This window comes from Megascapheus bottae, chromosome 18, assembly GCF_031878675.1.
Source record: "Megascapheus bottae isolate mThoBot1 chromosome 18, mThoBot2.hap1, whole genome shotgun sequence".
In the NCBI taxonomy this organism is placed as follows: Eukaryota; Metazoa; Chordata; class Mammalia; order Rodentia; family Geomyidae; genus Megascapheus; species Megascapheus bottae.
In genome coordinates this window covers 28,025,477-28,045,927 of record NC_143526.1, presented here as the reverse complement: position 1 = coordinate 28,045,927, position 20,451 = coordinate 28,025,477, and the positions used below count along the sequence as shown (strand labels likewise).

Here is a 20,451-nt window from a genome sequence, read left to right as displayed (position 1 = left end):
GAGTCCACATCTATTACCACTTACCACCTGACGCCCACATCAGGGTTCATCTTGGTGCCCTCCATTCTGTGGACAGTGACATGCTTCCCTGTGATTCACCTGTTCACATTCCTCTCCTGCTTATCCCTGGAAACCCTGATCTCATCACAGTCTCCATGGTTTTGCCCTTTTGGAATGTCATGCAGTTGGGAAAAAATTTCATGCGAGCTGTCTCATTGTGACTACTATTTACCGTCCCGCCGGTGGTTAATGCAGGTTTCTCTTATTCTTCATCCTGGCCAGCAGCAGATGATGCCAGTGTTTTGAATGAAGGCCCTTCAAGTAGTGGTATCTCTTTGTTTTCATGGTAGTTTCCTGGAACACATGGAACATCTTTCCTTTTGCTTCTTTGCCATCTGCATTTCTTCTTTGCTCAATTTTAAATTGGGTTGTTCATTTTCTTCCTGCACTTTCAGAGTTCACTGTATATTTTGGGTAACAGCTTTTTACTTGATGAACATTTTGCAGAAATTTTCTGTCTTGCTTGTCTTCTCTTTTTCTTGACTGTTCAGTTTTGTGGTACTGGGGATTGAACTTAGGAACCTTGCATTTGCTAGACAGGCACATTCTGTCACTTGACACCTTAAGCTCTTTTGAAATTTTCAAGAGAGATGGTTTGTAAAAATACAGTGAACATAATTACCATGTATAGTTACCCGATTTTTTTGTGTGTGTTTTTTTTAAAACATTTTTCACTTTTGCCTAATTTGCTCACATTACCTCTGGCTTTTGAACCATCTAAGAATATTCCACAGACTATGGGCTTTCATTCTTAAGTACTGCAGCACAAGAACCTAACAATACAACTATCACACATAAGAAGCATCTAATACTCAGTCCACATTTAAATTTTAGTCATGCCAACAATGTCCCACCTAGTTTTTTGTTGTTGTTTTTGGTCATGTGGCTTGAACTCGAGACCTGGGTGCTGAGCTTTTTCCCTCATAGCTAGAGCTCTACCACTTTGCGTCACAGTTCCACGTCTGGTTTTTGGGTGGTTAATTGGAGGCAAGAGTTCCTGCCTAGGTTGGTTTGAATTACAATTCTCAGATCTCAACCTCCTGAGTAGCTAGGATTATAGATTTGAGCTACCAGTGGCTAGCTTTGGGTTTTTCTTTATCCAGAAATTGCACATTGCATTAATTTTCATGTCTCTTTAATTCTTTCATTCTAGCAGTTTCCTAGACCTTCATTTTGTTATTTCTAAGATACTCATTTGTATATAAAGTATGATAACAGACACATATGTATACATATAATTGTTTTTTTGGGGGGGGGGTTTATCTCTGTAGTGTTGGAATCAAACATAGGCACATACTGACACTGAGGTAGACCCACCCTAGTCCTAATATATGTGTGTATATATATGTATTTTTTTTTTTTTTGGTCAGTTGTGGGACTTGAACTCTGGGGACATTGTCCCTGAGCTCTTCAGCTCAAAGCTACTGCTCTACCCCTTGAGCCACAGCGCCACTTCTGGTTTTCAAGTGGTTAATTGGAGATAAGAGTCCCACAGACTTTAGCGCCTGGCAACCAACATTTTTTTTTTTTAAATGCCAGTGTCCGGGCGTAAACTCAGGGCCTTGTGGTATCACTCAACTTTTTCCTCTCATAACTAGAGCTCTACTATATAAACCAGCATATAACTAGCATTTTGCTAGTTAATTGGAGATCGCCTCACAGATTTGTCTTCCTAGGCTGGCTTTGAACTGTGATCCTCATATCCTAGCCTCTTGAATAGTTAGGATTACGTATATGAACCACCAGCACCCCAGCAATGTTCATTTTGAAGACACGGGTCAGTAATGCATAATGCCTACGTTCTTAACTACCTACGATAGTTCAGTCCAAAGAGACAGAAAGTGGGATGGAATTGCCAGTGGCTGAGGATGGAGAGAATGGAGTTAATGTTCAGAGGAGATGCGGAGTTCCACTTTGGAAAGGCGCAAAGGTTCTGCAAATGGATGATAGTCGTGGTGGTAGGACAGTATAAATAATCTTGGTGACCCTAAGCTGTATATTCTTAAATGGTTATGATGGTCAGTTTTATCTATATTTTTATCACAATAAAAATGCTTTTAATTCTTTTTTTTTTCTGGAGTCCCAGGAAAGCTTTAATTTCAGTCCTCAAAATTCAGGAGGCAGACACCAGGAAGTGCCCTGAGAAAACCTAGGGAAGGGGGCTGCCACCTCAAGGCAGGGCAGACAAGCCCCCAATATCATTTCTGGCTCCGAGTTACCCAACAATGGGCCCCGGCAGCTGGGGCGACAGGGTCTGAGGTGGGTAGGAGGGTTGAAGCTGGGGCTTAGGACAAGGCCCATCTTCTCTGTGGGGCAATGGCAGGCAAAGAGGTTCATCTTCAGGCGGGGAGGGTGGTGGACTGATCAGGGATGCTTGGCTAGGCTGGCCACAAGTGTGCCAGAACTGATGAGTCCAGAGGAGAGGCCCAGGCAAGAATGCTGGAGGGGGACTCAGCCGCCATACTGGAGAGTTTGCTGAGAAGTCCCCACCTTTCTGGAGGAAACTGTGAATTCAGATATGGTGCCAGCCACTCTAAGAGCAGGGTCATGGTCCATCTGCTTTTCTCTTCTGAGGGGACACTGCTGCCCTGGCCTTTTTGATAGCAGTCCAGTCCTCCAGAAGGTCAATCTCCTGCAGCATGTATACAATTTAGGACCAGAAACAAGTGCCTTCTTCCTCTTGCTGGGCGGTAGTGAGTCCCAGGTCTTTGAGCTGCCTCTGGCATGCGGTTTGTCATCCCACCACTCAGAGCTGACGTCCAGGCTCTGGCGATCCTCCAGCCTCTGGATCTGCTCCTGCAGCTCCTCCTGCAGTGTGTCGTAGAGCAGCAGCTTCTCACTCTCCGGGTGCTGCTTGGCTCCCTGCAACTCACACTCATACTTACTCCAGATCATGTCTAGGCAGAAGCCCTTGTAGATGCCTGCCACATGGATCTTGAGGCTCCGCTGCAGCCCCCCAACAGGTTCTGTGTATTCCGGGGCTCTTCCAGCCCCCACTTCCTCCAGCCACAAGCACAGCTGGCTTAGCCATTCCCTGAAACAATTTCTCCTTCAACTCTGAGAACTGCTTCTCCAGGTCTAGGACCTCACTGACACACTGGCTGTGGCGCGGTTCACAGTCGTCATTGTCCATCTCTGAACTCTCTTCCTCTGACTCGGTCTGTCTGCCACTCTGTTCCTCCTCAGTGTCCTCTTCCTCGCCATTCACCCTCTGAATCACCCGCTGCTTCCATTGCTTCAGAGTCTTTGCCTGGAGGCTGGACGGGCATGAGGCTTGCAGGATCCGGGCTTTCAGTCTCAAGGTCTGAGACTCCCAGGAAAGTGTCAGAACCCGAGGGCTCCAGTAGCGACACCTGCTGCCAGAAACGCTGCTCAGGTCCCTCTTCTCCGGAGGCCGGGCCTGTCCAAAATGCTTTTAATTCTTGAAAAGAAAACCCATCAGTGAATGTCCATATATATTGTGATCAGTGAACATAGATATGTTGAGATGAAGATCAAAGGCCTTGATGGGGTCTTAAAGCCCAGTGCCTCTGTCCCAAGTGGCTCAGCCTCAGCCCTCCTCCCCTCCTCAGTTCATATGTTTTGTTTTTTGTTTTATCAGTCCTGGTGCTTGAACTCAGGGCCTGGGTACTGTCCTTAGATACTTTTTGCTCAAGACTAGTACTCTGCCACTTGAGCTATCTTGCTTTTTCTGTGTATGTGGTACTGAGGAATTGTACCCAGGGCTTTGTGCTAGACAGGCACTCTACCACTAGGCCACATTCAAGCCCTCATCATGCATTTTTTTTTTTTTGTCAAGGGACTTGAACGCTGGGCCTGAGCACTGTCCCTGAGCCCTTCAGCTCAAGGCTACCGCCCTACTCCTTGAGCCACAGCCCCACTTCCCATTTTCTAGTGATTAATTGGAGATAAGAGTCTCACGTTCTTTGGTACCCGGGCTGGCTTTGAACTGCCATCCTCAGATCTCAGCCTCTGAAGTAGCTAGGATTACAGGCCTGAGCCACCACACCCAGCTTCATCATGCTTTTTAACTGGATTTCTTTCTTCAAGCCCAATGTTCTTGAGTAAGAATGGAGTTGCAAGGATGGCAGGGGTGGAACAAATGACAGGAGTACTTGGCTGGCAAGCAGGAGGCCACAAGTTCAAACCCCATAACCAGCAAAATAAACAAGAGTAAAGTCTGTCGTAGAAAGGGTCGGTACAGGACATGTAGGTCCCTTTGCTCCTCTTACTCTCCTCAGGCCTCTTCTGCTAGAGAAATCTAAAATCCCCGAGCTAGTCGCATAGCCACAATATATATTTGGCTACACAATACTTATTCGTTACTGTACTAGACTTGAACTCAGCCTTAACCTTGCTAAGCTGGCACTCTACCTATTGACTCACACGTTTAGCCCTAATTTTTGCTGATGGTTTTGAAAATGAAGTTTAGCAAACATGTCTGTCCAGGCTGGCTTTGTACTGCAACCCTCCAGATCTTAATCTCCTAGGTAGCTAGAATTACAGGTGTACATTACAGATTTCCAGCGGATTTTTAATTGAACTTTTTTCTGTTCTTTTTCCTTTTTTAATGGTATATTTTTATTATTTTTAAGTAGCTGTATCATGGAGTTTACCATTCAACAAATCACATCATGAATACAATGCATCAGCGTCACTTGATCAGCGTCACTCCTTTCATTGTTCTCTCCCATCCCACTTCCCCTCAGATTTCTTAATTTTGTTGCATATGCTTGAATGAATATTATCACTGCATTTTTCCCTTCCTCTCTTTTAAGCTTTTTATTGTGTGATAATTATAGACTTAACATGTGGTTATAAGAAATGACAGACCCTATATACATTTTACCCCAGCAAAAGCTTCTTACAAAGCTATCAGAACATTACAGTCAAGTTACTAACATGGTTGCCTTAAAAAAAAAAAAACAACATTTTTATCTCATCATGAGAGGCCCTGAGAGGCCCTTTCAAACCTCTCTGCACCCCAATCCCAGGGCTCCAACGCCCTGATAATTTGGTCTTCAATTTTAGACTTTTGCCATTTCAGATGTTTTATACACATGGAATTACATAATTTATAACCTTGTGAGATTGGTTTTTCTCACTCTGCATAGCACCCTGAATTGGAATGTATATGAATAGTTTATTCGTTTTTGTTCACTGAGTAGTATTTCGTAGTTTGTGTTAGCATAGTTTTTATCCACTAGTTAAAGAATTAAAGGGCAATGTTATGTCCAATTGGGAGCTGTTCCATACAAAGGTGCTGTGAACATTCAAGTACAAGCTCTTATGTGCCAGTCTTCATTCCTCTGTAGGAAGTATTCACCAGTACAGTGGTAGTTTCCTGTTCTAAGAAATTGTTTTCCAGAAAACAATTTGTACCAGTTTGCACTCAGTTCTCCTGCATCTCTGTTAGCGTTCAGTTTACATTACTTTTACAGGTACGTGGTGATACCTCATTGTGGTTCTAATCTGTATTACTTCCATAGTGAATGAGGACTTTTTCCTTTCTAATTCTTATGCTCCTTGTTCCTGCCTTAGTGCAATGCCTGCAGCTTCCTGTATTGCAGTCACATGAAAATGGTGAGAGAGGACATGCTGGACTCACCCAAGAGTAGGAGTAAAGCACTCAGCCATCATGAAATGGATTGTTAGCTCTATGCAGGTGCCTTTTTTTTTTTTTTTGGTCAGTCGTGACGATGTCTGGGCCTAAGTGTTGTCTCTGAGCTCTTCCGATCAAGGCTGTCATTCTACTCCTTGAACCATAGCACCACTTCCAGTTTTCTGGTGGCTAATTGGAGATAAAAGTCTCACAGACTTTGGTGCCTAGGTTGGCTTTGAACCATAAATCCTCAGATCTCAGCCTCCTGAATAGCTAGGATTACAAGGGTGAACCACTGGCGCCCGATGCAGACACTGTATTTGAAGCTTTGATATCAGAGTAATCTTGAGGTAAATTGGGAAGTATTCTCTCCTATTTCCTGGCAATGTCTGTCATATTGTCTTTTTCTCTCTATGTAATAGATTTCTCTGTATTTAGGTCTAGAGCAGTCTGTCTTGGGGGAAAGGGTAGTTCATTGTGTATTCAGTCACATTAATCAACTGTTCAGACTAGGTACTTTATTTTGATTGAGTTATAATCTATCATTTATGAGTACTGGATTATTCTCAGTTAATTTGTTTTTTTCATTCTATCTTTTCAGTGATTACAAATCTATTGTATCAAACTTCATTTTGATATTAGTTATTCTTTATATGCCTGCAGATTTTCTTAGAGGTTGTCAACTTCCTTCCCTTTCTTGAAAGTCAGCTTTTTGTTTAACCTTCTCTGTGTTTTACTATTTTCAGTGTTACTGATTTCTTTATTATATGCTTGTTTCTGGTTTGATTTGCTCTTTCTGGATTCTTGAGGTTAGCATTGACCTCATTGGTTTGAGGTCTTTTCTCACTTCTAATGTCTGTCTATAATTTTATAGTTCCTTTTCAGCAAGTGCTTTATATCTCATACACTTTAATATGCTGTGTTTTCATTTTAATTCAGTGCTATATTTTTTTAGGACTTCCTGTTTGTTCTCTGGATTATCTGATCATGTATTTAGAGACTTCCTCTCAGTTTTGACTACCAGTATGATTCTGTATGGTCAGGGTCATATTCCGTATGATTTTAGCTTGAGGTTTGCTGATGGCTCAGGATTTGGCTCATTTTAAAACAAGAGTCCTAGTATTCTGCCCTGCTGAAGCTCACATTACCTCTCACAAGCAAAGAAGAGAAGGGAGGCAAGACAGGACAGAGAGTGGGACAGCTTTCAAGGTCCTTTGATTTATTGAAAGAACTGTGCCTTAAGCTCTGAGAGCCCTGCCCCGCCCAGACCAGGCAGCTGGTCCAACCTCTCACAGAGCCTTTGCTATCCATGACCTTCCCATGACATGTGATGAGCACACAATGATGCTGAGGGAGGGGTGAGGTGGGGACAGGAGCAGCTAGTCTAGGCCCTGTGCCCCTACACCCTCACCTCTTTCTAATGGGGTGGTAAACGAGGAGGGGCAACTCAGATGCCTAAGAAGCTTAGGCCCAAGTCTCGGAGACAGCGCCGGGCTGTTGCCCCCCTCACGCAGGTCCGCCGGACGGCCCATTCCCAGCCTTGTAAACAGGCCAAGTGCGAGGCCAAGAGCACTCAGGACCGTTGCTGTCGCCGTCGGAATACTATACCCAAGAGTGCCAGCCAGCAAGAAGTTGACTCTGCATCTCCTTCCTACAGGACTTACCAAAACAGCGAGGAGCTTCGGTCTAGAATTGCATCTGGAATCCTCACACCTATCCATGAGCAGTGGGACAAGCCTAGCGTGAGCAGTGTCCCGAGGGAGTTCCCACCAGCTACTGCCCGAGAGGTAGACCCCCTCCGGATTCCCCCGCACCACCCACAAACCAGCCGGCAGCCTCCCTGGTGAGTACACAGCCTCCAGAGGGAAGCCCATGCTTCTGTGGCAGGAGCCCCACCATCCATCCCCTTCTGCCACTTAAGATCCTTAAGAAGTTCTTGTCTTGCAGGTCACTCTAACTGCCCAGCACCCTGAGGCTGGCCAAGCGCCCGGGACTGCTGTCCATTTACTCATTCCATACCTTTTGTTCAGGACCCTGAGCGGGACTTTTTGGGGAAATGCAGAAGTGCAGAAGCACACTGTCCAGAAGGGGGAGTAGGTCCAGAGTTCTCCATTTCTGGCAACTTGGGAAGTCTTCCAAAGCAGCTCGGTGCAGGCAGGAGTGAGTCCCATCCATGGTCTTTGCAGACTGGGGTGGCAGCAGTAGGACTGGAGACTTCTGCTCTGGCAGAGGGACCCCAGTCTCCAGCACTTCCCAGATGGGGCCCATGATATGTGGTAGAAAGGATGGGTTGCCCTGCTAGAGAAGGTGAGGTAAGTGCTCAAGAAGTGTTAACTAACATTTTATTTTGGCTTGCAATTGTATACCTTTGCTTAAAAAATTAGGATTAATTATTGTAGGTAATAATTGACAAGCCTAGAAAAAATTGTTGGTTCTGTAGAACGTGGAAAACAGTGGGGAAAAAAAAGCCAGGCGTGGTGACCTGTAATCCTAACTACTCAGGAGGCTGAGATCTGAGGATCATGGTTCAAAGCCAGCTTGGGCACTAAAGTTAGTGAGACCCTTATCTCCAATTAACCACCAAAAAACCGGAAGTGGTGCTGTGGCTACAGGGGTAGGGCGGTAACCTTGAGATGAAGAGCTCAGGAATAGCACCCAGGCCCAGAGTTCAAGTCCATGACTGACGAAAAAAAGGTTGAAATGGGAACAGCTTACGTGATACAACCTTATTTCATAGAAGGGAACAGAGGTAAGATGACCTGCCTAACTGGGGCTGGGGCCAGGCCTCCTAGCCACCTGCAAAATTGAAGTATGGTGTTGAGATGTAAGCATAAGCCCAGAAAAGCTGTCTGTCAATTTGGGGAGGTTTGGGGGTAGCTCCTGTCCCATCCCTGGCAGGTGCTCTGTGTCCCTTCCACCCCTTTCCCCAGGATATAGGCCACCTATCACTGCCACAGAAGCACTTGGCTCATTCCACACCCGGAAACTTAGAAGGTCTGTCCTAGCACATTAAGCAGTGTGTTTGGGATTTGGGACACAACTCTAATGATAGAGCACTCATCTCAAAAGCACAAGGCCCTGGTTCATTCCCAGGTACCACAGAAATGTTTTTAAAGTCTTTTTCTGAGCAAGTAATAAAGCATATCCCCAGTATGTGAATGGGTGATGGGTGTACAGGCTCAATGTGGATGCTGGGCATACAGTTTGAACATTCCATTGCAAAGGAGAAATAAGGAGATCTGTAGAAAAGATTAAATCAGACTACAGGGAAGGGTTGTTCTGTTTGTCATCTAAGCCTAACTTTTTATTGTCATTACTGTGTAAATCTAGCACCTTTTCTTGCGCCATCTGTCCCCCTATTCAGGAAAAAAATGATTGCCCCAAATCCCGTCCCTTGTTTGGAAAAACCAATTTCTTTATGTTTAACCAGGTTTGCTAAAAGTAAATCTCTATATAAAGCACTTTGAGTCATTCTAAATTTATTTTTAATCCCGATCAGCCTATAATTTTTTTTACTGTTCCAGTTCGTGTTTTACGTTTTCTTTTTAAATTTTGATAATCTATTTGTAAAAATACTAAGCATATCCTTTGAGCATCTGATAGTTTTGTTTTATTGGCATGATGTGGTTTGCTTAACCTCCATGAATTTATGAAGGGCTTTTTCAAGTATTTCCAGCTTTTCAATTTTAAGTAGAATGGTTGCAAATATATATATGTATTATTTTTTTTTCTTATGCTCTGTTAGTCCCTGTTCTAATAGACCTCAAACTTTTTAGTCTTGGGAACTTCCTTGCATTCTCCAAAATTATCAAAAAACCTAAAGAGCTCTTATTTAGATTCTGTCTAGCAATATTTACTGCACTGGGAATTTAAATGAAAAATTTTAAATACTCATTCATCATTTAAATATAATCCATTCTGTAACATAAATTACAAACTTTTATGAAAGACTAACATTATTTTAATTTTATAAATCTCTTTAATACTTGGCTTAAGATGTTTTTAATAAAACTTAAACTTTATATAATCTAATTTATCAGTATTTTTGCAGTATATTAGCACTTTATTTGAAAAACTTTCTTATCCCAAAGTCTTGGAGACATTCTTACATATTTTCTTTTAGAAGCTTTTTCTTTTCCTTATCTCAAAGTCAGTCTGTTCATGGTGTCAGATACTGTATAAGGCCCTGGGAATACATAGAGATGTGGGCCAACCTTCAAGAAACGTTTCTAGACCAACTGGGTTGTGGCTTTCTAAGTATAAGGCTCAGGTCAAGCCTCAGTAATGCTGAACAAACAAACAAAAGAAAAGGCCAGAGGCCAATGACTCGTAGCCATAATCCTATCAGGAGACTGAAACTGGATGGTCATGGTTTGAAGCTACCCTGGGCAACAAAGTTTGCCAGACTCCATCTGCAAAAGCAACAACAAAAAGCATGTTTGGAGGCATGGCTAAAGCAGTAGATAGTTAAGTCTAATCGTCCCTATTAGTCCAGATCATAAGTCTTGAAGACAGTGCCCAGAAATGTGCCTGACGTGTGCCAAGCACTGAGGAGAGCTATTGCTGTGAAAGACGCAAAAGGACAGGATAGAAAGAACGCTTCACAAAGATGATGCCAAAGCTTTGAAAGACCAAAAATGACTCATGGTATTGAGGGAAACTGGCTTTTATGACCAAGGAAATGGGGGTACGGAAGGGGCTATGAAATCCCCTGGGATGGGAGAAATGGTGAATGTGAAAGCTACACAGGGCCAATGTGCTGGAGAACAGGAGCTGACTGGGTGGTGGGATCCTTCAAGTCAGGGGTTTTGTTTTGTTTCTTGGTAATATGAGGTTTGAACTCAGGGCCTTGTACTTGATAGGCAGGTACCCCACTTATCGAACCTTGCCACCAGCCCTTTTATGACCTTAGTTATGTTTTGAACAGGGTCTTGTGTTTATGCTCTGGCTGATCTAGACCATGGTCCTTCTATTTGTGCTTTTCACATGGCTGGATTGGCAGGACAGATTTCATTGGTTAAAATGGGGTTGCTCAAATTTTTTTGTTGTCGTTTGCCTGTGTTGACCTTAAACTGCAGTTCTCTCAATCTCTGCCAAAATAGCCAAAATTACAGGTATAAGCTACTGCTCCCTAGTGAAAGTTTTCAAATAGTGACCTGGTTTCCACCTCTTAAATGTGTGACTTTCTTTCAAGGAATCCCAATGAGAGTCTGACAACTAAGATGCTAGCATGGTTAAATATTTATTGAGTCTTTACTGTGTGCTGGCATACCGTTCCAAAAAAAAAAAAAAATCCCCCTCACTGCTTTATAGAAAGGGATGATAGAGGGACAAGAGTAGAAAGAGGAGAGCCAGGAGGAGGCAGATGCAGGCATCCAGTCAGGAAGTCATGGTAGTAGGCAGAAGGCGGTAGGTGGCAGTAGGTGGAGCTGGTATATATCTGGAAGTGTACCTGACAGGACTTGCTGATGGGTTGGCTAAACGAAGGGAGAGAAATCCTAGGATGGTGCAAGTTTTGTTTTTAGCCTAAGTCATTTCTAATTTGGAGCCACCACAGCTCAGGCTTCAGTGAAGATACTGTGCAAGAAATTTGGGCACATCTCTGAATAGTCCTTTGGCAAACATTGCCTGAAGGACTAAGCCTATTTTTAAAGGCTTTTGTTTTTGTTTTGGAATTACTAGGGTCTAAACTCAAGGCCTCATGCTGGCTAGGCAAGTTGTTCCACCACTTAGCCACACTTTCAGACCCCATTTTTCAAGATAGAGTCTCGATTTCTATCAAGGCACATGCCTGGACCGAGATCCACTGTTTTTGTGCTTTCCATGAAGTGAGAGTGATATCAAGATGCCTGCTGCGTCCAATTGAGAAGGGGGTTTCCTACTTTTTTGTCAGGCTATCCGTGGACCACAGTCTTCCTTATCTCCACCCCTCAAACAGCTAGGATTATAGGCATTGTGCCCAATTCTACCTGTTGCACTCTAGCCTCTGACCTCCCAAATACAAAATACAGCTCTCCTCTCTCAAGGTTCCCAAGTTTCACCCATTACAACAACTCACTTCAAAACTTGTCTGAATTTAATTAGCTTTAAAGACCTCAGTCTCATTCATTCTTCCAAGTCAGGTGCAGCGGAGGCTCATAAGTGCAGTTCCCTTCTGTTTGTTGATCAAGGACCTGGGTTGTGTGCTCCCTTTCACAGCAGGGAAGGAAGGTGCACAGAGGAGGGCAGTTACATTTTCTAACACTGGAAAGATGTGTTGTGGAAGTTATTAACAATAGTGTTAGTTACTCCAGGAGCAGCATCAGTACCTGAAATAGAAGATGAAGTTAAACTACCAAGTAGTTGGGATTGCAGGCTCAAGCTATGACTCTGTGACTCTTAGCCTAACACTCTTGGAATGACAGGAACGGTAGAAAGTTTCCACAAATACACAAAATATGAAAATCTTGAATTAAGATTAAATCTCCCCGAGTGAATGAGTAATAGAACTGAAGGGTTAACTAAACAACTATCCAACTGAACAACAGAGAAAAGAGGATTTAAAAATTCTCAAGAACCTGGGAAACAATTATAGAACGTCTTAAAGATCATTGGAGTTTTAGAAAAACAAGGAAAATACAGTACAGAGGAAATGATGGAAAAAAAGAATGGCTGGAAACCTCTTACATCTCGCAAAAAAGAAAAGAAAAGAATCAACCAACACATCCAGGAAGCTTGGAAAATCCTAATAGGATAAACTTGAAGTCTTAAACATTTTGTAAACAGTTGAACACTGAAGACCAAGAAAAGTTTTGAATACACCTAGAAAAAAAGGATATACTTGGATGGTTATGAACCTCATCATAAACCATGGAAACTAGAAGTAAAGCCATCTTTTATTTTTTAAGTATAGAAAATAAAAAATCGACAACCTGAAATTCCAGTGAGTATTTCACCTTCATTTCCAAACATTGTCTCATTTTTGCAAGAAGCTTGAGACTTCAGTAAGTCTTCTCAGAAAGGATTGTTCTTCAGACAGAAAGAAAAGGATACAAGATAAAACATGAAGAGTGAAAGAAGAAAAGCACAATAAACTGTCCTCTAAAATGTGTGTCAGAGCTGAAGCAGAGATTATATAAGGTCCCTACATTCCCCCGAAGTGGCTAAAGATTATTTCTGAGAACACTGTTAACTTGTAATCTTTTAAGCAGCCACTAAAGAAAAAAATTCTCTATACAAAAAGAGATAGACAAAATTACAGTAAATTAAAATGGAGGCCTTGGAAGCAGGAAATAAAAAATGAGAAGAATTAATGGGAAATCCAGTAATAAAGCAACATTGAAATCTAAACATAACAAAAATTATTTAAAGCTAAACAGTCTCCACAGCCCAGTTAAAAGAGCATGGTTTTTAAGGTTGGACTGGCCAAATATGATTCCTATGTTTTCATTATTATTAATTTTTCATCAGTTGTAGGGTGTGAACGCGGGGTCTGGGCTTTGTCCTTGAGCTCTCTTGTGCAAGGCTAGCACTCCTACCACTTGAGCCACAGTTCCACTTCTGACAGCTAATAAGCGATAAGAGGGCTGTGACAAGGGATGAGAGGCACACTGAGCACTGCAGCAGGGGTGTGGTGAAATGAGGTATCTGCTCACAAAGTAGAAATACATCTGTGTAGCTCATGGGTGCACGGAAGAAACTGATATCATTAGTGTATGGTTAGCTAGAGGACAAGAACAAGACTGTTGACAAGAGATCTTGTCAACGGTTTTTCACGACAGAAGAGTAGGGACTTGAATTAAGGAGCCGTGTGTGTGTGTGTGTGTGTGTGTGTGTGTGTGTGTGTGTGTGTGTGTGTGTGTTTCCATGTCCATGTCCATGTTTGTGTCCATGTCCGTGTCCATGTGTCCATCCCTGTCCGTCCATACATCTATCTGTGTGTGTGTCCGTGTGTCTGTGTCCCTGGAGCTGCATTGAGCATATCTAGGACTTAGACTTGGCCAGGGGAGCTGTAGAGAGGAAGACAGAACCTGTCTTCCCATCTGCTTTAAATGCACTCTAAGTATGTACAGAATGTGTTCCCAGAAGTATGCATGGGTAGCAGTGATATGTTGAGAGCCTATTGAGTGTACTGTGACAGTTTCGAGTCTATAAATTGTCGTTGCAACTGCCTTGCTGGCCTTTTTTTTTTTTCCATTAAATGAAGATTTTATTTTAATAGAATTTAGGATTCAGTATAGAAATACAATATATACATGAAAAACCATTATACATTAGATGGAAGTTTAATGCCAGAACATATGCAAGAGAAATTAAGAACTAGGTGGGGTATTAGTGGCTCACATCTATGACCCTAGCTATTTAGGAAGCTAAGATTTGAGGATGGAGGTCTGGGGTGCTAAGCCAGTCCAAGCAGGAAAGCCCGTGAGAATCTTATCTTCAATTTACCACCGAAAAAAATAGGGAGTGCAACAGCCTTGAGCAGTAAAGCAGAGGGATAGTGCCCAGGCCCTGGGTTCAGAGCATATGTACACACAAACACTTACAGAGAGGGTGGGGGTGGGGAAGAGGATATTTAGAATGACAGGGATGGAGGGAAAGTTTAGAACAGGTAGACAAAAAAGTCTGAACCATAGCTTGAAGGATAAAAAATACACTGAATGTTGAGTAAAAAAATATAAACAGATCACTTTTAGGTGAAGTATAGGATATCTTTACCATACCAATGGAACGTAATGTGGATGAATGCTAAAATGTGTTGAAATTGTGAAAGCACCTGCATAGCAGATTGGGGAGTTAGTGCTTATAGAGAAATAGACTGATAGGAAAGTGTAGGAAGGAGGCCTTTGGAAAGTCACAATCTGTAGGGCTGGGGTGTGGTTCAAGGCAGGGCTGCCAAAAGTGTGAGGCAGAGTCTTGCTGGCCTTCTTACTGTTCCTTCTTTCATCCTCACACTGGCCCAAGAGCAGAAGCAGTCAGGTTCTCTACTCTAGGCATCTTCCCAGACAAGCCTGGCTTGTCTCCAGAAAGGCCAGGGTTTGGGGGCCATCAGAAACTCTGTCTGGCTTCATGAACCATGGCTTGGCAACCATAACCTAAGACAGGAACAATTCAATTCCTTTCCTTGGAGTCTGCCCAAATTGCAGTATCCTTTCCAGCCCAGTAGGTGGGACTGGCTGGGGGCAGAGGAACTTTGGGGTTTCTTCCATTTGCCTAGGATTAGCTGCTGCTGAGCAGGCTCTCTTGTTCTGCCCCGGAACTGTCAGGGTTATGTCCCTCACCAGGATTCCAAGCACACATTTGAAAATACTTCGTTTCTATTACATTTTTACATTTGTATCTACATCCCTTGTGGAAAATATAAAGAGAAACACCTCCTCTCCCCGCCCAAGAAGTGCCTGTCACAGTTGCCCCTTGAGTGTGCTGCTTCCTAGTTTCCTCCCATGCTCACACCCCACCCCACACATGCTCCTTGCACTATGGCTTGAGTTCTTTCTGCGTTCTTAAAGCCTTGTTTCTATTGTTTCCATTGTTACCTGGGGGGGGGGGGGTGCTAAACCCTGGAGTATGTAACTGGTCCCCATTTAGGCTGAGTCCACTTTTTCTCATTAAAGCTCTTTTGTGGATATATTTTACTTAGAATTCTTTTAAGATGGATATTGATGCACAAAATTATTGAGCCAAAGAACATGAAGACATAAGACTTTGGGAAAACTGATGGTATTTTGTGTGTGTTGAAATACATGAGAATTGTCCTTCAGAACTCAAGACATTTATGTTCCTAGCTCGGGCATCCCAGTGAAGGGAATAGAGGAGAGGAGAGCGTCTTGGGGATCTCGGAGGTTTGGTACTGTGGATGTCCAGTCTAGAGGTCTGCCTGCACAACCAGATTTCAGGGCCTGGAGCCCCCTGTGAGGGCTGGTTGCAATGCACAGAGGACCATCAGCTCCTCCAGCACATGCCTGGCTTGTAAATCTCAGCTTTGGAGCTCAGGGTTTTAGCTTGAGAGTAATATTTTTCAGATATTCTTGGTTCTTTAAAGTTTAGGAATGTGAGATAAGTGTGAATAAAATACAATGTATGTACAGATTACCATTGTTTATATAGACTGTGGTCCTGTATGTAAGTTAGCTTTGGCTCCTCCCTTCTGTAAATGCTGTTACAGTTCCATTCGTGTTAATCCATCTAAAATACCCTTGTGCTGTGGTCTCTTGCCAATGGATGTCTTCCCTGCCTCCCATCTGTGGGTGTGCATTTGTGACCCCACAGGCATCAGCTTTGGGCCTCTGAGCCCAGGCGCCCAGCTGCTCAGGGACTTGCAGTAATTGTCCCTTGTTTGTTTCAGGTGTGATCCCCTGGGCCCATTTACTGTTGGAGGAGAAGACCTAGACCCATTTGGGTGAGTACTGCTGGCAAGGTGACAGCAACAGAACTCCAGCTCACTGTCTAATTTTAGAGCTTTCATCAGTGTCTTCCTTAGGGTTGAAGTAAGCCATTGTTGCTTGGTGTCTGAGAAAACACAGCCACATGCTGTTTGCTGCCATACATGGAGCAGCCCAAAAGAGTGCTGAGCCTTGTGGAAGACTGAGCCTGTCAGGCAGCCCCTACCTCCACCCACCAGGAGACAGCAGCCCTCCCCTGGATAGAATGATGCCAGATGTGGGCGACAGAGAACACAGGGGGCCTCAGACCTGAGGGCAGCCCGAGCCTGAGAAGGCTCCTTCTCTGCTGTAATGAAAGTCTTCGAGTCTCTGTGATCCTTGTCAGGTACCTAGCAAAGGGATTACAGCCTCAGCTGTGCAATCCGTGTAATGAGCCGTCCAGATGAGCTAGTGACCCCAGCTAAATCATCTCACCACCAAACAGTGACCTGACAGTGAGAGGAGTGTGGCTCGTCCCTCCCATGGCGAGCACATGTAGTGAGGCATGGAACTCCACGAGGGACAGAGGCTGTGTGGAGTCAGACTTGAGCAGAAGTTACCACCTTGACACCCTCAGAGAAACTGCAAAAGCACTGGCACTGTAAATGGTCTCCGTGCTATATTAGTCTTTAACCTAAAGTAGTGCCTGTGGAGCCGTGGGATGGTGCTGCAGGTGCTAGTTCTCGTTCTTGACTAAATCAGCCCCTTTGGTGTATAGCACATGGCAGGAATCTCAATTTAGCAGGGCTAGAACTTCCTCTACTGTGCTAGGTGTCTCCACGGCCACAGTGTACTTGTGCACTCCGTGTTGGTGCCCTTACCCACTTCCAGCTGAGCCTCGTGTGTGTGCTCAGTCCATTCTCTCCTTCTCCTCCTAATCTGGAGCAACCCATGCCCAGCCACTTACCCAGCTTCCTTGTTGCCTCAGGTGCCGGAGAGGTGGCATGATTGTAGATCCCCTGAGATCTGGCTTTCCACGAGCACTAATTGACCCATCTTCGGGCCTCCCAAACCGGCTTCCTCCCGGCGCTGTGCCCCCAGGAGCTCGCTTTGACCCCTTTGGACCCATTGGGACCAGCCCATCCGGGTAGGTATTTACTCACTTATGCCTGGCAGTGGGACCCAGAGGCAGCTCAGCTCAGCTGGCACTGCAGCCTTTCAGGTGCCACCTGCCACTGCCAAGAGAGTGGCACATCCTCCAGTCCCTGCTTGCTCCCTCCCTGGAGCCTTGCAGGAGCTCCCACCCTCTGTACCTGCTCCCTGAGCTCCCTTGGGGAGATGGAACTGCACTTAACCAGAAAGGAGAGAGTGGCAGAGACTCATTGAACACTAACGTGATGGGCTTTGTCCATCACACTACATGCATTTTATAGATTTAAAATGGAACCCCTGAGGATTAGATAACCTAGCCAAAGGGTCTCACACTTAGGCCCTCTGGTTATAGAGTGCATGCTATGAAAGTCCACAACCCAGGCAGCACCACAGAGGAAGGCTTCCTCGGTGTAGGTGCGTACGTGGGTCCTCCATCTCCTCTCCTTATGCTCACCAGGCCTCCCTTCCTCTTTCAGACCTAACCCAGATCATCTCCCCCCACCTGGCTACGATGACATGTACCTGTGAGATCCTCGAGAATGTAACATCCCAGTCCTTCCTCCACTGTCAAGGAGCTGCCGCTGCTGGCCCTGTCAACAACTGTGTTCTTGCAGGCTGGGGGCAGGGGACTCAGCCCATATGTTTGCAGGCTGGCTGGGATTGCCTTGCTCTCTCTTGTCAGAACCGAGGTGTCTGCTGCAGCTCTCCACCTGGCTGCATATAGGTCCCAACGAGAAACCAGCGTGTCCACACACCACCAGCTCCTCCCCTCTTCTGAGGGAGACTCCGGCAGCGTACACCCTCCACCCGACACAGTCCCACTCACAGCGGTATAAGAACAAAACGCATTTTGGATGTTATAATTAAGAACCAAATGTCAATACAGAATTCATGTTGCCGGACTCCCAGGTTTTTTTTTTTTTTTTTTCAATTTACTTTAATGGACAGTGCTGCCCAGTTGTGAGACTTATGTGTCTTTCTGGGACTAAAGGCCGCATTGCTTACCTAGGGTCCATTCTTGCTTCTCGTGCGCCTTCCTTTCATACATGGCTGTTGCTCCGGACATCACCAAGATGGGCCCCAGTTGGGTGGTGTGCATGGAACCCCCCGTAGGCCACAGGACAGGCCCAGTGTGGAAAGACCGCATCCTTCTCAAGAGGGTGGAGTCCTCCCTGCTCCCCTCTGAACAGAGCTCTGGGTTCACGTGTGCCTGGGCAGAGGAGTCATAAGAATAGACCTGCAGGCAATTTCACTTTTGCTTTGTAATTGGCCTTAAGAAAGTCTCTTCTCTTTGAGCCTTGTGGCCGCGTGTAAAATCAGAATTGTCTTTTCTACTCTGAAACATTCTAAAGTCTCTCTATGGATAGCATCAACCCTAAGAGCTGGAGTAAAAGGAAAAGAGTAAAAATTGGAGGCCTTAAATCCATCTGTATTTCTTGTCTGTCTTGGGGCTCAGATGAGAACACAGGAGCACAGGCTCCATCCGAGTGTTGGTATCTCACACTGGGACACAGGGAGCCTTTGGAAACCTCTGTCTGGCCCTGCCGGCGCTGACAAGTGTGGGCTCAGCACTGTCAGCTGAGGGGAAAGAGCACCGTGGGTCCTCCCACTTCGCACCTCCTCGGGTCCCTTCCCCGAAAGTGAAACAGCGTTTTCCTGTTGGCAGCAACAGGAACAACAGGCTGCTGTTGCTTCTCTGAAGTGCTGCAGGCTTTTATCTGTAGCCTAGGATTGCCTGTCTGCTCAGCCTGAGAGTGGGGAGGGAAAACTGAGACAGCCCAAATAGAAACTGGACGTGGGGTCAGGCTCTCACTTCCTAGGCAGGTGCTGTACTGCTGATTTATACCTCCAGCTTTTTTTCTGCTCTGTTTTCAAAATGGGGACTCACCCTGGCTTGTGCCGGGACTGTGATCTGCCCGTCTTCAGCGGCCCACTGTAGCTGCCATGACAGACGTGTACCACCACATCCAGCATGCTTCTCTGTCCAGGCTGGCCTCAAACTACAGTCCTCCCGATCTCAAGCATCCCACCACCCTGACCAGCTTCTTCTGGCAAACTTTTCTACCTGAGCTGAGCCTCAACCTCAGTCTTCCAGGCATGTCTGGCATTTTCCATGCCACACGCTAGCATAGACCCTGGGGACAGTGCTGACCATCGTGAAGCCTTTAGAACAAGTCCTGTGGAGAAAGAAAGGCTCAGAGGGGAGAGGCATGGGTGCTCCTGACTGTCCTTGAGGGCTGGCAGATGGGTGGAATGTTTGTCTTTGTTTTAGAACTGGACCATACTTTCAGCTAAAGGGGCTTCAAAGGAGCCATTTCCTTATTTAAAAAAGAATAATAACCCATTTCTATCAAAGGAGCATTTAAAGGAACATCAAACTAAAGGCTATCAGACAGATGCAGCAGAGATACATAACTTCTGGAACCCTGGTTCTAGGAAGAGGGCATGAAAACAAATTCACCACTGATTTTCTAGTAGCAAAAGTCAAAAAGTCATATAGATTCCTATTTTCTGAAGACAGAAAACACAGGGATTCATTTACTTGAATTCTTGGCTTGGGTGCTATCCTTGAGCTCCTCAGCTCAAGGCCTGTGCTCTATCACCTGAGCCACAGCACCACTTCTGGTTTTTTGGTGGTTAATTGGAGATAAAGAGTCTCACGAACTTTCATGATCCTCAGATCTCAGCCGCCTGAGTAGCTAGCATTACAGGCATGAGCCACCAGGGCCCAGCTATTGTTACTGCCTTTCTATCTGGGATGGTTACAAGCTTCAGTGGCATGTTTCAAGCCCTGTCTTGTAGAATCCAAAACAGCCTTGACAGTAAATATCAGCATTAATATCTTGTTCTCTTTGTTTCCTTCAAAACAGCTAATTTATTGGGAGAGAAATCAACTATAAGTTAACTGTCGAAAGTACTACAATTCAGTGAGTTGTAAATTCATAGTGCTATGGATCTACCACTTGGACATTTTGCCACCCCCAAAAAGTAACTGGCACCTCACCCCCTTTTCTTCTGTCCCAGCCTAGGCAACTCCTAGTCCACTATCTAAAAATCGGTTCCTCTGGACAGTTTTCATAAATGGAATCAATATGTGGCCCTTCATGTCTGGCTTCTTCAAGGTTCATTCATGTTGTAGTTTTATCTATTTTATGTCTTTTGTGGCTGAATAATCCATTATATGGATATATCACATTTTATTAATCCGTCAGCTGATGAATCGTTTCTTCCTTTTGGCTGTTACAATTAATGCTACTGTGAAAAGTTGTGTACAAGCTTTTGTGTAGGCAGATGAAT

The 20,451-nt window shown here is 44.7% G+C and overlaps 1 protein-coding gene and 1 pseudogene across 2 annotated transcripts in view; one reads left to right on the top strand and one right to left on the bottom strand.

Annotated features, from left to right (window-relative positions):
- The window catches only part of Psmf1 (proteasome inhibitor subunit 1), a 24,258-nt gene extending 6,100 nt beyond the window's left edge, over nucleotides 1-18,158 (top strand). For both annotated transcript variants that reach the window (XM_090352109.1, XM_090352110.1), the window contains 4 exons: nucleotides 7,320-7,505; nucleotides 15,987-16,040; nucleotides 16,991-17,149; nucleotides 17,631-18,158. In XM_090352109.1, coding sequence (XP_090208235.1) covers nucleotides 7,320-7,505; nucleotides 15,987-16,040; nucleotides 16,991-17,149; nucleotides 17,631-17,682 — 451 coding nt within the window. In that variant the 3' untranslated portion in view covers nucleotides 17,683-18,158. The remainder of the gene's footprint in view (nucleotides 1-7,319; nucleotides 7,506-15,986; nucleotides 16,041-16,990; nucleotides 17,150-17,630) is intronic.
- LOC150050311 (breast cancer metastasis-suppressor 1 homolog pseudogene) lies at nucleotides 2,543-3,329 on the bottom strand (annotated as a pseudogene).
- Nucleotides 18,159-20,451: the final 2,293 nt, after the last annotated feature.